Source organism: Copadichromis virginalis, linkage group LG16 (assembly GCF_057382275.1).
Source record: "Copadichromis virginalis isolate Kocher_CV1m ecotype Utaka linkage group LG16, C_Virginalis_male_GT1.1, whole genome shotgun sequence".
Classification (NCBI taxonomy): domain Eukaryota; kingdom Metazoa; phylum Chordata; class Actinopteri; order Cichliformes; family Cichlidae; genus Copadichromis; species Copadichromis virginalis.
In genome coordinates this window covers 6,057,835-6,070,508 of record NC_140633.1, presented here as the reverse complement: position 1 = coordinate 6,070,508, position 12,674 = coordinate 6,057,835, and the positions used below count along the sequence as shown (strand labels likewise).

General features: G+C 39.2%; 1 protein-coding gene and 1 long non-coding RNA gene across 2 annotated transcripts; both read right to left on the bottom strand.

Annotated features, from left to right (window-relative positions):
- Positions 1 to 432: 432 nt before the first annotated feature.
- LOC146690158 (uncharacterized) lies at positions 433 to 5,872 on the bottom strand. The gene is made up of 10 exons (XM_085435032.1): positions 5,644 to 5,872; positions 3,607 to 3,706; positions 3,161 to 3,307; positions 2,747 to 2,928; positions 2,366 to 2,502; positions 2,151 to 2,244; positions 1,554 to 1,886; positions 1,191 to 1,365; positions 977 to 1,101; positions 433 to 778 (listed from the first exon to the last, which is right to left on the bottom strand). The coding sequence occupies exons 2-10, from the start codon at positions 3,689 to 3,691 to the stop codon at positions 452 to 454; spliced, it is 1,605 nt and encodes a 534-aa protein (XP_085291158.1). The 5' UTR covers positions 3,692 to 3,706; positions 5,644 to 5,872; the 3' UTR covers positions 433 to 451.
- Positions 5,873 to 8,170: 2,298 nt separating this feature from the next.
- On the bottom strand, positions 8,171 to 11,740 carry LOC146690157 (uncharacterized). Its single transcript, XR_014915628.1, has 3 exons — positions 11,529 to 11,740; positions 8,826 to 8,913; positions 8,171 to 8,696 (listed from the first exon to the last, which is right to left on the bottom strand). It is a non-coding gene; the product is annotated as an uncharacterized LOC146690157 (long non-coding RNA).
- Positions 11,741 to 12,674: the final 934 nt, after the last annotated feature.

The following is a 12,674-nucleotide window of genomic DNA, read 5'->3' as shown; positions in this document are numbered from 1 at the left end:
GTGCAGTCCATCTGCAAAATCTTCCAAATCACAAACAAGTGATGACACAAAACTATTTGCCAAACCACTACCATTGAGTTTACCAATAATTTTAGTGCAAATTGCTTCAGAATTTTTTTTAATTCTTTGACCTGACCCATTGTTTTCAGAACACCCAACCTCTAGGCTCTGAGTAACACTTGTTCCTGCAACTGCTATGTCTGTATCTTGTAATCTGTCAAAATCAGCTTGAAATGACTCTGAGGGTTCTGCATCACCACTTTGACAACAATCTTCATCATGAACACTATTTAAATGTTTTTTTAAACCAGAATATGTAGTGAACTGACGGCTGCAACCATCTTGTGAACAAGCCAACTTAAATTTGGTGCTTGGATAAAAACTGTGACCTAGTCGCAAATGACTTATCAAAGCCTGACTGGTACTATGCAGAGTTTGACAGATAAAACATTTAAACATGGTTCTCATTCAACATTTTGGCACGCAACTCACGAACACGTGGTGACTCATCTGTTGAGGTGGCATCAATGTTGAATATGGTGGTCTGCACAAAACTGTAGAGATGAACCAGTGACTCGTCGTAAGATAAGTTGAACACGTAGTGGGATTTGAAAAGTTCATCAAAAGCACTGAGTGAGCTGGTGGCTTGGCAGGGGATGAGCTGTTTGTCCACTGCGATGTAGAAGGTGTCAATGCTGTTCTGGGTTCGACCAACAGCGAGGATGTATGGTTGTTTACCATCTCTTGCTTGCAAGTGTTCATCAATGCTGCAGCATGACTAAAAACAAATGAGATATTGACATATAGGCCTAGCTTATACTTGCTGAGTATGAACCATTCATTCAGTTTGACATTATGTGCCTTGCTAACTTATTACAAAATACTAAGACACATACTTCATGGAGAGGAAAACTAAAAAGTGCAAAAACTGAAAAAGTGTTTTGTAGGATTTTAAAAAGTGAGACAACATATTTACCTTGTGAAAGTGCACCATTTTGTGTGCTGCATCAGTTGGACTTATTTTGGTTCTCCTCTTTCGTCCAGCTGTGGGTGGCAAAAGTTGAAGGAGTAGCAGCAGAGAGGCCATGTCACTGTCCCAGTCTGTGTATGGTTGAATTTATAAAACAATTTCAAAATGACAGGTAAAAATAAATATTATTAAAATCAAACAAGCATGGTGCGACGCCTACCATTTACATCACTCTCTGTTGGTTTCTCAGCAGCTTTTATCAAACGACACAGGTCAGTTGACTGAGTCAGCTGTTTGGCTTCTTTAATAACCTTTGGCTTGAATGACATGTCCCACTTCTCAAGCAACTTGGTGGCTGTTTCAGCACCAAACAGCAGCAGGAAGTCTTGATTGACCTGTTCATCATACACACAGGACATAAAGACAGTGCTCAACATTGTTTACATTGCAATGTGATTTTGACCAATATGGGATATAGCCTGACTGGGATGACCAATGATCACATCTTTTACTGTTGCCATCCACATCAGCAAAACAAAAAAAAAAGGATTAACAGTTGAAAATATCAAGTGATTTGACTTACTAGTCCTTTGACATCCAAAAAGCGTGGAAATGTTTTGAAGACATCTGCAGTTCTTTGTGGATCATGCACCAGATCCTGGCGATGTTGGAACGTCATTTTCATCTTCTGAAATACACTTGCTTCATCAGGAGAGTGAACAAGAAATGAGATGGCCTCCTTGCAGGCATCTCCATCAAGTTGCTGAGGCAATGTGGTTGCTAATCTTCTGCGCTTAGGCCCTTGTTCTTGATGCACTGGGACTTCCTTCACTGGCCGTTTGGTTGTAGACCTGGACATGGTTTTGAGGCGCCACGCTATATATCCAGTGCCTTTCACTCCGTCGTAGAAATGCTCCTGTCACATTTAAACATAGATGAAAAATAAACATCAAATGCGATCTTACAGACTTTGCAGATTCAGCAAAAAGAAACCCAAGGACTATTATCATGTAACAGGTGCAATACATGTTAAACAACATCCACAATTTCAATACAGTTTTATGACAATAGTTATTACGAAAGAGGAATTAAGATTTTTCTTTTAAATCATTTAGCTGATGTAATTATTCCATGATGAAAACTAAATAATGTGCTGTTTTACAATCACTGCATGACTTACATAGCCGTTTGGAGAAAATGGATCCTTCAATGAGGGAAAGAGTGTAATTATTCCAAGGGCATATTTCTCCTTTTGCTTACGGGAGGGAATTCTGCTATAGAGGAAATACAATTGACAATGTTAAATCAGATGTATGTGTCTTTACTGCAGTATACATTACAAGAATATTCCATATGGCCCATCTTTACTTTTTTATTAGGTACTATTACTCTTACCCATGTCTCTCAGTCATATCACTTGCCAATATGTTAACAAGCTGCCGCCGGGTGCGGTGGCTCAGTGAATTTTCGGCATTGTATTCTTCAAGAATTTCCTCTCCACCAGGTTTCCTAGTCAAGGCATTTTTAACCATCTGCTCATATAAAAGGGAAAATAATAACAATAAAAACTTGTTTGTCAGTAAAGGTGAAAGTTTAGAGGAATGTCAACAAACCTGTGAAAGACATATCTAGCAAGAAGCACTAACTTCTACTAACATTTTTTTCATACAGGGCAAGTTGGGAACCACCATGTTTTGAATTTCAATTTGTATAACAATCTACAGTATAAATGGTGTCAACTCAAAAATACAAAAGACATTTTCTGTTCTCAATTACCTCTTTTGCAGCCTCTGACACAGAAACATTTGGTGCAGAACTGTCTTTGCTGGATCTACTGCGGCCTGCAGGAATGCCCTTTTCCCTGAGGTCACTGTCACTTGATGAAAGTGATATAGTGTCCGTGAGGGAAGATAATGTATCCGAGGAGGATGGTGTGGAATGAGCTAAAGGACAAAAATCTTTGGGAGAGATGATTTGGTTAACTTTCTTTAGGCTACTCCACAATGCCATTAATAACACAATTTCAATGTTCATGTTCAGACAACATTCTATACAAATATGACCCAGCCCTGTCCACTGTCATGTATATTGCATGAAGACAGGTCAATGTCATCTGCATCAAGAGCAAAAGAACTTGGCTCTACATTGAGTGGGCTATACTCTGAAAATTTAAGTTATGATAACATTTACCTTCATCTGAAATCTTTTCACGTATTGTCAGGCATAGGTCTGGTTGGGCCTCCAGTAACTCCAGAAAAATGTCTTCTTCGACAGCTGTGTCAGTTTCATCGAAAATATCAAGGTCAGCAGCATCCGGAAGTCCAAACTTGGTTTTGGCTTTACAAAAAGATAAGCATAATGTCACCTAAAACGCCTGAAAAACTTTTTTAAAAACTAATTTGGACTTTTTTATTTAGCTAATATTTATTAACAGCTGTTTTACCTGTCTTTAAAATGGTTAAATTAGACAAGTCTGCAGCAACAATATAGGCCTAGGCCTACTGCTCTGTACTGTTTTTAATGTCACACATTAAAATAAAATGTGTTAACATTTAATTCGTTTTTTAAATAGATGAGATGCAAACATGATGAACTGATACATGTGCAACAAATTTTGTTCTGCCAGGTTATCTTACCTTCACTGATGAATTCTAGATAAGTGAATCCTGCGTGCAATTTAATGTACTTCTTTACATTGAGGTATTTCACTTTCAGCAACATGTCTTACAACAGCACCTGGTGGAGAGAAGGGGGCACAGAATATTTTTTACCATATATTTAAACCATAGCTTAAGTGGCAACAAATCCGGACAACTTTAAGAAAATATTAGGCTATACATTGTGTGATGATCTGTGAAGGGGTGACAGACCACTTCAACCTCAGGAACATAATTTGGCTTCCCCCTGCGCACTAAAATAGCTGAACTTGGGTACACAGAAATAGCATCCAATGAATTATCCACCCATCCACATGTTTATAAGACGACAACGGCGATCTTCTCGTCTGCACGCAGGCTAGATACTTAGTTCTGCTATGTTGCGAGTAAATCGCTGTAGCCTACTTGGGGAAAAGCATCTCTGTTTAAACCATGTCAGGATGATAATCCACATAAAATTTCCTGTTGAACGCACACCTGCCTTCATCACGCTTTCACTTATGACAACAAATATCCCTTATACTGTAAATTAATGAGTGCAAGTCTTACATTTATATCGGGAGTTTCTGACACATGCACAGCCGTCTGGCTAGTTGCTACTTTGTGGTGGTTGTTTTGTGACACGACATGCTAGGATTATCAGTGGAGGCGACGTCAACGACCCTCAGTCGTTATACCGCTTTGTCTTAAACACTGGATGGTAGCCTATTTCACTAAAACTGTAGAAAAGGGGAAAATGTTCCCTTAGATTAGGCCTACTACAACATAGGGCTGCTCGATTATGGCAAAAATGATAATCACGATTATTTTCACTGAAATTGAGATCTCGATTATTTGACGATATTTATTTAACAATAACAATGTATTGAATAATGACTTTAAAGATTGTCAAAAAATAATATAAAATAGTGTGCAAATACTGATAACAGTGCAAATGTTTGCAATATAAAAAATAAATGAAAAATGTAAACATCTATGTTTAGTGAACGTTGCAGTGTTGCTCTGTGGTGCAGCTACAACACTGTAGCAAAGTTTACACACTATGTCTACTTGATCCACGTCTGACTCCGCGAACCCATAATGTTTCCACACCACTGAAGTTTTTTTTACCTCTCTTTTCAACCAACGGCAGTCACTCTCCTCTCCAAATAACTTCTGCTTAGCTTTCCGAGCTTCCCTCGGGTCCTCTTAATTGTTGTGACACGTGTTCGAAACGCAGAGAGGTGCGCTCGATTTGCCACACGGAGCAGCGCGAGAGTAAAGCACGAGGGAGGGGCTAATAATCGGCTCAGTCATTTTTAATGATCGTTGAAAGCCCAGATCGTAATCGTGATTAAAATTCGATTAATTGAGCAGCCCTACTACAACATGTATGATATATCCTAACCGTTAGCAAGCAACCCATGCACAAACGCAGCGCGCCTTGCTTGGTCACTAACATCTAACAGAATTCCATAACCCCCTGCCACTTCAAAGATTTGTAGGCTAGGCTACTGCTAAACTCGCTGGTAGCACGTGTAATTAGCCTATCTTGACGCTTTCCAAAACTTGACTTGAACGTCTCCATGTGATTGTTTAGTTCACTTTTAAATAGGATATTTCTGAGGCGAATGTTCGCTTCCCTTAAAAGCAGTGGGCTAAACGCATTTGTCTTAGCTGCCAGCTAGGCTACCACAAATTCAAATTTTAACATTACATTTAACATATCCAGAGGATAGCTAACTCCTCCCTCGTTTCATTTAATAAGCATTGAACACTGGAAAGCATTTCTCTTATGACATTAGAACTAACTAGAATTGAGAATTATATTAAGCACGCATTTATTTTCGCTGCAATATTAACTTGTTATAGAGGATAGTTTAGCTACCTAAGCTAACGAATCCCATCTCTTACCGCAGATGAATACACTCCACATTAGGAAAATATTGCATGCTTCTGATAAATAATGTTATAGGCTAGTTAGTTACAATATTTAATAATGATAAAATAACATAGGTCTTGTTGTATAGTTCTTACCTGAACAACCTCCTCGATCTTGACAGCAAACTTCTGGCGGACTCCTCATGCCCATGAGCGCGAAAAACCCGGATGTGGAAATCAACTCCAAATGAGTGTTATAGTATTGACTCTTTGAAATAACTCCGGCTACAGAGCTTTTTCAGCACCGTTAGTGTTACTGTAACTCTCAAACCAACACTTTTCAACTCGAAATTTTTAACACCAGTAATTTTAACTCACATCAACACTTCGGATTTTGCTGTGTAGTCAAGACAGCCTGTAAGGAAACAAAGTTTAAAATAACAGTAGGAATGTAGTAAGCACCCAGTGCTAAAGCTACAGGCTACATTCATATCAGACTGAATGACACTTTACTTGTTCATGTGAGAAGAAAACAAGATTTCAACTATGTCCACAATCATTAAGTGAAGCATCCAAATCTCTGCCAAGGCAGCTCACTCTGTGCACACTACACTTTTAAGGTAACAGTATTGTATTTTGTATACATTCATTTTGTTTATTTGTTCTTTTTAAACCTTTATGCAAACACTACGTTGGACTAGGTCATGGATAATAGGTACTGATTTGTAAAGAACTGGACATGAATAGCATACTGCAGAAAATCCATAAATAATTTAGCAGCTCATTCTCATATTTTTTTTAATTCTTTCATTAACGATGTAAAATATAACGAAACATTTAATCTCCCCATGTACCAATTCCATGTCCTAAATATTGCTAATGCAAAAAAGGCAGTAGAACTCCACACACAATTTTAAAAATAAAACACATTTTTGTAACAGTTTGACTTTATGATTATTTTTGACTATGATTGATGTTTTAATATTCTTTTTTATATTATTTCATTTTATTTTATTTATCATCGCATATGTAGCTGGGAAAAAGTTATAGTTTATTCAAATGAAGCCTTTGAGAAGAAAATGATGTCAGGACCTACAGGGGACCTGGTGTGTTTACTCCTATATGTCCTAACATTGTGAGGAGATGCTGTTACCATAGAAACCGATATACACATATACATATGTATATTTGGGGAGGGGGGCATTTTACGAATTTTAAGCTAATTTTAACCATTTCATTGGAAAAAAGTGTCAAATTTGAAGGCTTCAAATCAAAGTAAAACCTTTTTTCACATTCATACACCAGTCGGTAATAAATTCTACACCTCTCCTGGAAAATTTAAAGCATAAAAGCGATTTGCCAGGAAAAGTCTTAGAACACACTTATTTTGATCACATTAAAACGTGATATTCACACTGGAACCTGTAAAATTACTATAGTCATCTAGTGATTCTTGAAATAATTGAAGAAATTTTGAAATGTACCTGGTGGCTGTCGACGAGTCGGGGTCCACGATCTTCAAGCTTTGCTGTTATGATGAAACACAAGTACAAAAGATCCAAAGATGCAGTAGTTGTTGTTGCTTTGTAGTAAAATCTGCTTTCTGTAGAAATATTCTCCAAAAGTTATCTTTCCACAAGCTGAGCTTGGAGCAGGTCAAGACAAATCCAAGAGCAAGTGTAAAGGAACAGCTGGAACCTTGCGCAGCATTCATATACCAACAGCCTGCATGGTTACGGTTGCTAACATGCGTGTGCACGTGATATAACTATATGAACTGAGCCCATCAGTGTAATTTACAGTAAAGTTATGGTCATTTATAGTTACTGCCTTTGTCACCCTTTATGTGGGATGTCTAATAACCATGTAGGTATATCCAGAAATAAACACAGATATTAGAAAGCAGTAAGTCAGTACCTGAGATGTTTGTTTCAGTGAATAACATTAGCATAGCTCATGCTAATATTACAGCTTCACATTTTTCTTTTCAAAGGTAACAAAAACTTTGCGTTCTCGCTACTTACCATGCTGTAATACAGGTATATGCTAGCAATGACAACATTTAACAGATGTTTTTTAAATGCTAGCCGTGCTAATTAGCCTTAGGATCGCTTGAGGTCTTGTTTCCAGCTCTAGTTGTCATAAGGGAACTTAGGCCTGTGCAAGCCTTTGGCACGAAAATGAGTCTCGTAAAGCTCACTATTAAACTGACAAAAAGCCTTAGAACCTAGAAACTATTATTCTTACAACTGTGCTGTGTTTATGTTATAACATATAGCAAGAACCTATAACTATAATTGACATTTGACCTCACTGTATGATTATAGCAGCTGTGTGTTATGTCATGGCATGTTTTTAAAATGCCACCTGAAATTTAGGAGGGGGGTTCTTGAGAGTTTTGTACTTTCATCTGATAACACATACTGTTTATGTATATTTAACACAACAGGCAAGGGATTGTGGTATAATTAGAATTAACACAGATTGTGTAGTCTTTAAATAGACGAGCATTTTTAAAAGCACACATATTATTTGAACACTTCCGTAACTTATTTTTAGTTTTGCTGCACATAAGTTGAATGCAATTAAATCTCATTACCTTTTATTATCCTTGAACTTATTTCATTACACGTAATATAAACACTGCTTATTTAGAAAATAATAATTAAAACACTCCTTGTAATGCGTTAAAATCAGCCCAACTTTTATTTTCAAATTTAAAGCATTTCAGCCAACATACTGGACACTGTTCTGCTGAACAACACACATATTTCCAATATTGTAGCTGGTGTTACTTAATAATTTATTATTTTATTTGTCACACACTTTAAAACTTTAATAACTTTTCAATAAAACAAAGTCTCAGATTTAATTATTCTGAAACTAAGTTTAAGCTTCCCATAACTTTTTATTGCAAGTTACATTACTAATATAATAAATATAAAATGTTTTTATTGTTCATCCACAAGTGCAGTCTCTGGCTCAAACAACACAGAAGCTTGGTATGTTCGTTTGTCAGTCGAGGCATTACTGCTTGAGTGCTTGTCATGAATTTAGCTCATCCAAATGCAATTGTCTGACGAAAGTCTTTAACATTGTCCCAACTTCCCTTAAGTACAGTGGCAGTAGATGTGGGCTGGAGATGCAATGACCTTGAACCTGCAGGTGACCACACCATCTGTGATGGAGGGCTCATCTCTCCTGGTGTCCTGCAAGGAAACAACAATATTCTTTAGAACACCAAGTTATATTTGATCTACTTATTTCACTTATCTGTGGCCGGGTTGTGGGGGCAGCAGCCTAAGCAGAGAACTCCAGACCTCCTTTTCCACACCCACCTCCTCCAGCTTATCTAGGGGAACTCCATCATGTCTTGGGTCTGATTCAGGGCCTCCTCCTGGTGGGAGCTCGTCCAGTACACCTCACCTGGGAGACGCTCAGGAGGAATCCTTGTCAGATGCCAGAACCACTTTAACCTGCTCCTTTTGATGTGGATGAGAGAAAAATACAGAAAAAACCCAATAATCATATGATTTCTGATGAGCATGCGCTTTGGCAACAGTGGGAAGGAAAAACTCCATTTTAAAAGAAAGAATCCTCCAGTAGCACCAGGCTGAGGAAGGGACAGCCATCTGCCACAACCTGTTGGGATGAGCAGAGGAAGACAGGACAAAAGATAAAACTGAAGGCTCTGCCTCCCATTCTACTTTTAAATACTCTAGGAACAACAAGTAAGCCTGCAGTGTGAGAGCGAAGTGCTCTAATAGGGTGATATGGTACTACAAGGTCATTAAGATAAGATGGGGCCTGATTATTTAAGACCTTGTATGTGAGGAGCAGGATTTTGAATTCAATTCTGGATTTAACAGGGAGCCATAGTCTGTCCCCCAGTGCATGTAGCAGGCATGGAGGAGATCCAGGCCCCAGACACCCAGAGGCCCCCAGAATGTGAGAGCCCAAGGAGGACTATCGGAGTTGCAGCCATGCCACCCTCCTGGGAAGCGTTGAGGAGAGCCCCAGATTAGAGGTCACCCAGCAGCCACGGAGCAGAAGCCGCAGGGGGCCCGTGATGTGGCCGTGGGCTCTGCCGGCAGACAGCTGTGCCAGAGTGACCTGAGCCACAGGCCCAGAGGACTGAGAGCCCCCCACCCCCCGGAAGTGGCCTGACGGAGCCACGGGTGCCAGACCCCGCCAAGCAGTCACTGGGAGTGAGCCGGTACATACCTGAGCGCCCAGCCCCGGACACCAGAACCACCAACACACCGACGCCTGAGGGCATCAGCTAACGGCAAGGAGTGTGGTGAATCGAGATAGGCCTCCATACCTTGGAGGGCCTGAGATGTTCCCAGAGACATGGAGTGTAACCGACCTGACATACAGACACAGTCGAACAGGCGCACGCAGCCACCAACGGGCATTCCCACCCTCATGCACACATATTCAAATACTCCACAATCACCCAACGTGGAGACAGACACAAATGGACACTGTACACAGTCCTCTTTTAAGGAAGAAAAATCATTGCAGATTCATGTATTACTCACTTTGAAACAGTTACAACAACATATCTAATAAAATGGACATTCTCAGTCACCCACACATGAAGTCCTACCCCACCACCCTCGGGAAAAAACATACGTTACTTATGTTGTTTCTTTTTATGTGTTTTACAACTGTGAAAGATTCACTGACTCTTACTAAATGACCTCACACAGTGCCTAATTTCTAAAAAGGATTTCACACTAATAGAAACACATCGACGTCTCTTTTTCTCAGAGAGAAACATGTAAACCTGCACTCACACTGTATTCTTTTTGTTAAACCGTCACTGGCTCCTTCACTGGCCTCCTCATGTTTGGGTGACACTTAACAGCTAATTACTGAAATGTTCTCATTGCATGTTTGTATATCAACTAACGCACGGTTGGATCACCCAGAGAACTTTCTACTCACACGAAACATTTTTGCAAATGCATCCTGACGCTAATTTGACCTGCAGGCTTTCAATTGCTCCTCTGTTGTAAACCCCACAGCAGCTTTTTCAGGCCAAAAGAAGGTTTTGCACTAGCACAGAATCTGACCCTGAATATCACCATGATAGCTCTGACCACTTGATTTCTCGTTCTTAACTTTATCAAATGAAACACTCTGAAGATGACAGCTGAATTCCAATCAATTAAACTAACTCTGCATATTGTATTCCTGTCTTGGGATCAAAGTGCTGGAGAGGTGATCCGGTGAGTTCCTGCAGGACAACATGATGTGAAAAATTCTTGTTTGGTTTGAACAACAAAACTGATGAGTTGCTGACTGTGAGCTGCAGCTAGTGTAAATCATGCTTTTGATGGATATTTCTCACTGACACACTTTTTGACCTCCTCTAATAACAAATGTTACCTGAGTTCAGTGTGCACTGCTTTCGTGTCAAGCAGATATGTGTCATATGTCATATGTGTTCTTGATTGAACCTCCTGCTCTGGTTGTTTCATGCAGGCTATACTTATGTTCTTGATCAAAACCGACCTCAAAAATAAATGATGTTTATCTTAAGATAGACACTCAGTGATGCTGCAATAGCAGGAACTGACCTTCAAACCCTCATCCTGCCCTGCACCAGTGGTCACAGTGGGAGATTGAAGTAGTTTAAGCAGTTTTGTCCTGTTGAAATCATCTTTAGTGAGCCCCTCTGATAAATATTTAGACTTTCACACATTTCAGGTTGTAGGAGTGGGCTGATTAAAGTGTCTACTTTCTTCACTTTACAAGCAGCTTAATATTGTACAAGGACATTGCTCAAAATTTTATAACACATCTGTTCTGCTATCCCTCCTGTCAGCTAAGCACAGAAAGCTGAGGCTACAGTTCATATGGGTTTGGAAAATTGGGAAACAATGCTGAGTTTCAATTTCAATCTTGTTGTAACACAGATTATATTTTTCATGAATAGAGTCAGCCAGGACACAGCCTTCCCCTGCACCCGTACCTACTCCTAATACCTAATACACAGAAGAGTAAACACAGTCAGTAAGCTTGTCACTTACGGAACTCATCAGGAATCAGAAGACTGCAAATCCTGTAAAAGAGTTAAAGATGCAGCGTTAAGAGCATATGAGCTGGCATTATGGTTAGTTTATTGAAATTTAATTTTACACTTTTTTATTTAACAAGCAGACCTCAGTGCAAGAAAGAGTCTTTCCAACACTGAAAAATCACAGAGACCAACTTTGACATTAAAAGGTGTAAAAACAAGTACAAGATAAAAATGTAGGAGACTCTCACCCACGCTTGACTGCAAAAGGTGGCTTGTGTAAAATCCTGTCCCTGCTGAGATTTCTTCTGCTATGATGGGTCATTGAAGTCTAACTGCCTAACAGTTACATTTATTTCTGTATCTCAATAAATCATGTTCGGTTTTACCACATGATCTCTCCTTATTGAACTGCTTTTGTAGATAAGCTTCAAGCCAGAAATGAACTATACCTAAACCAAAAATATTAGTGAGAAAGTGTCTGGACAATCTCCAGCTGTGCTGCGTGTATTAAAGATAACTTCATACACTGTCTGGTTGTCATGTCTGAAACAGGCTGTACAGTCACACAGATAAAAGACAGCAGTCATGTTTCTAATGATATAAATCAACCAGAAAGATTTTAAAGATAAAAGCTGTGAGGCCTCACTAGAGAAAGGATGGCTTGTTATCATTACATGAAGTGATTTAGAAATATTATGTAAGCTTTCAGGGCAGCACTCACAGCTTCTTAAAACTGATTACCTGATGGTAAGCTTACACAGATATGTAAACATACAGGTGAACTCTAAGAGGTTATAAAGAAGAGAGCTGTGCTGCTATTTTTACAGAACACAATTTATTTACATTTTTATATTTACAATCAGTTTTTATTTATTTAAACAAAATAAACACTACAAAACTAGAACAAAACTATCTTATGTACAATATCAACAGTTTCTCCCCTATTTCCTTTTTTCTTCCACCCATCTTTGTCTCTCTGCCTCGTAGAAAGGAGACTCCTGAAACTCCTTCCAGGTAATCTCCTTGGCCATGCCCTTGTGCCTGTGCAGAGATTGCACTTTTGAAGGGCAGTAGATATATTTCCCTGCCACTCCAGGGAAGCCCGTGCGAACATGTGGGCTATTTGGGCCCTGTTTCAGGTTCATGTGGCAGAACC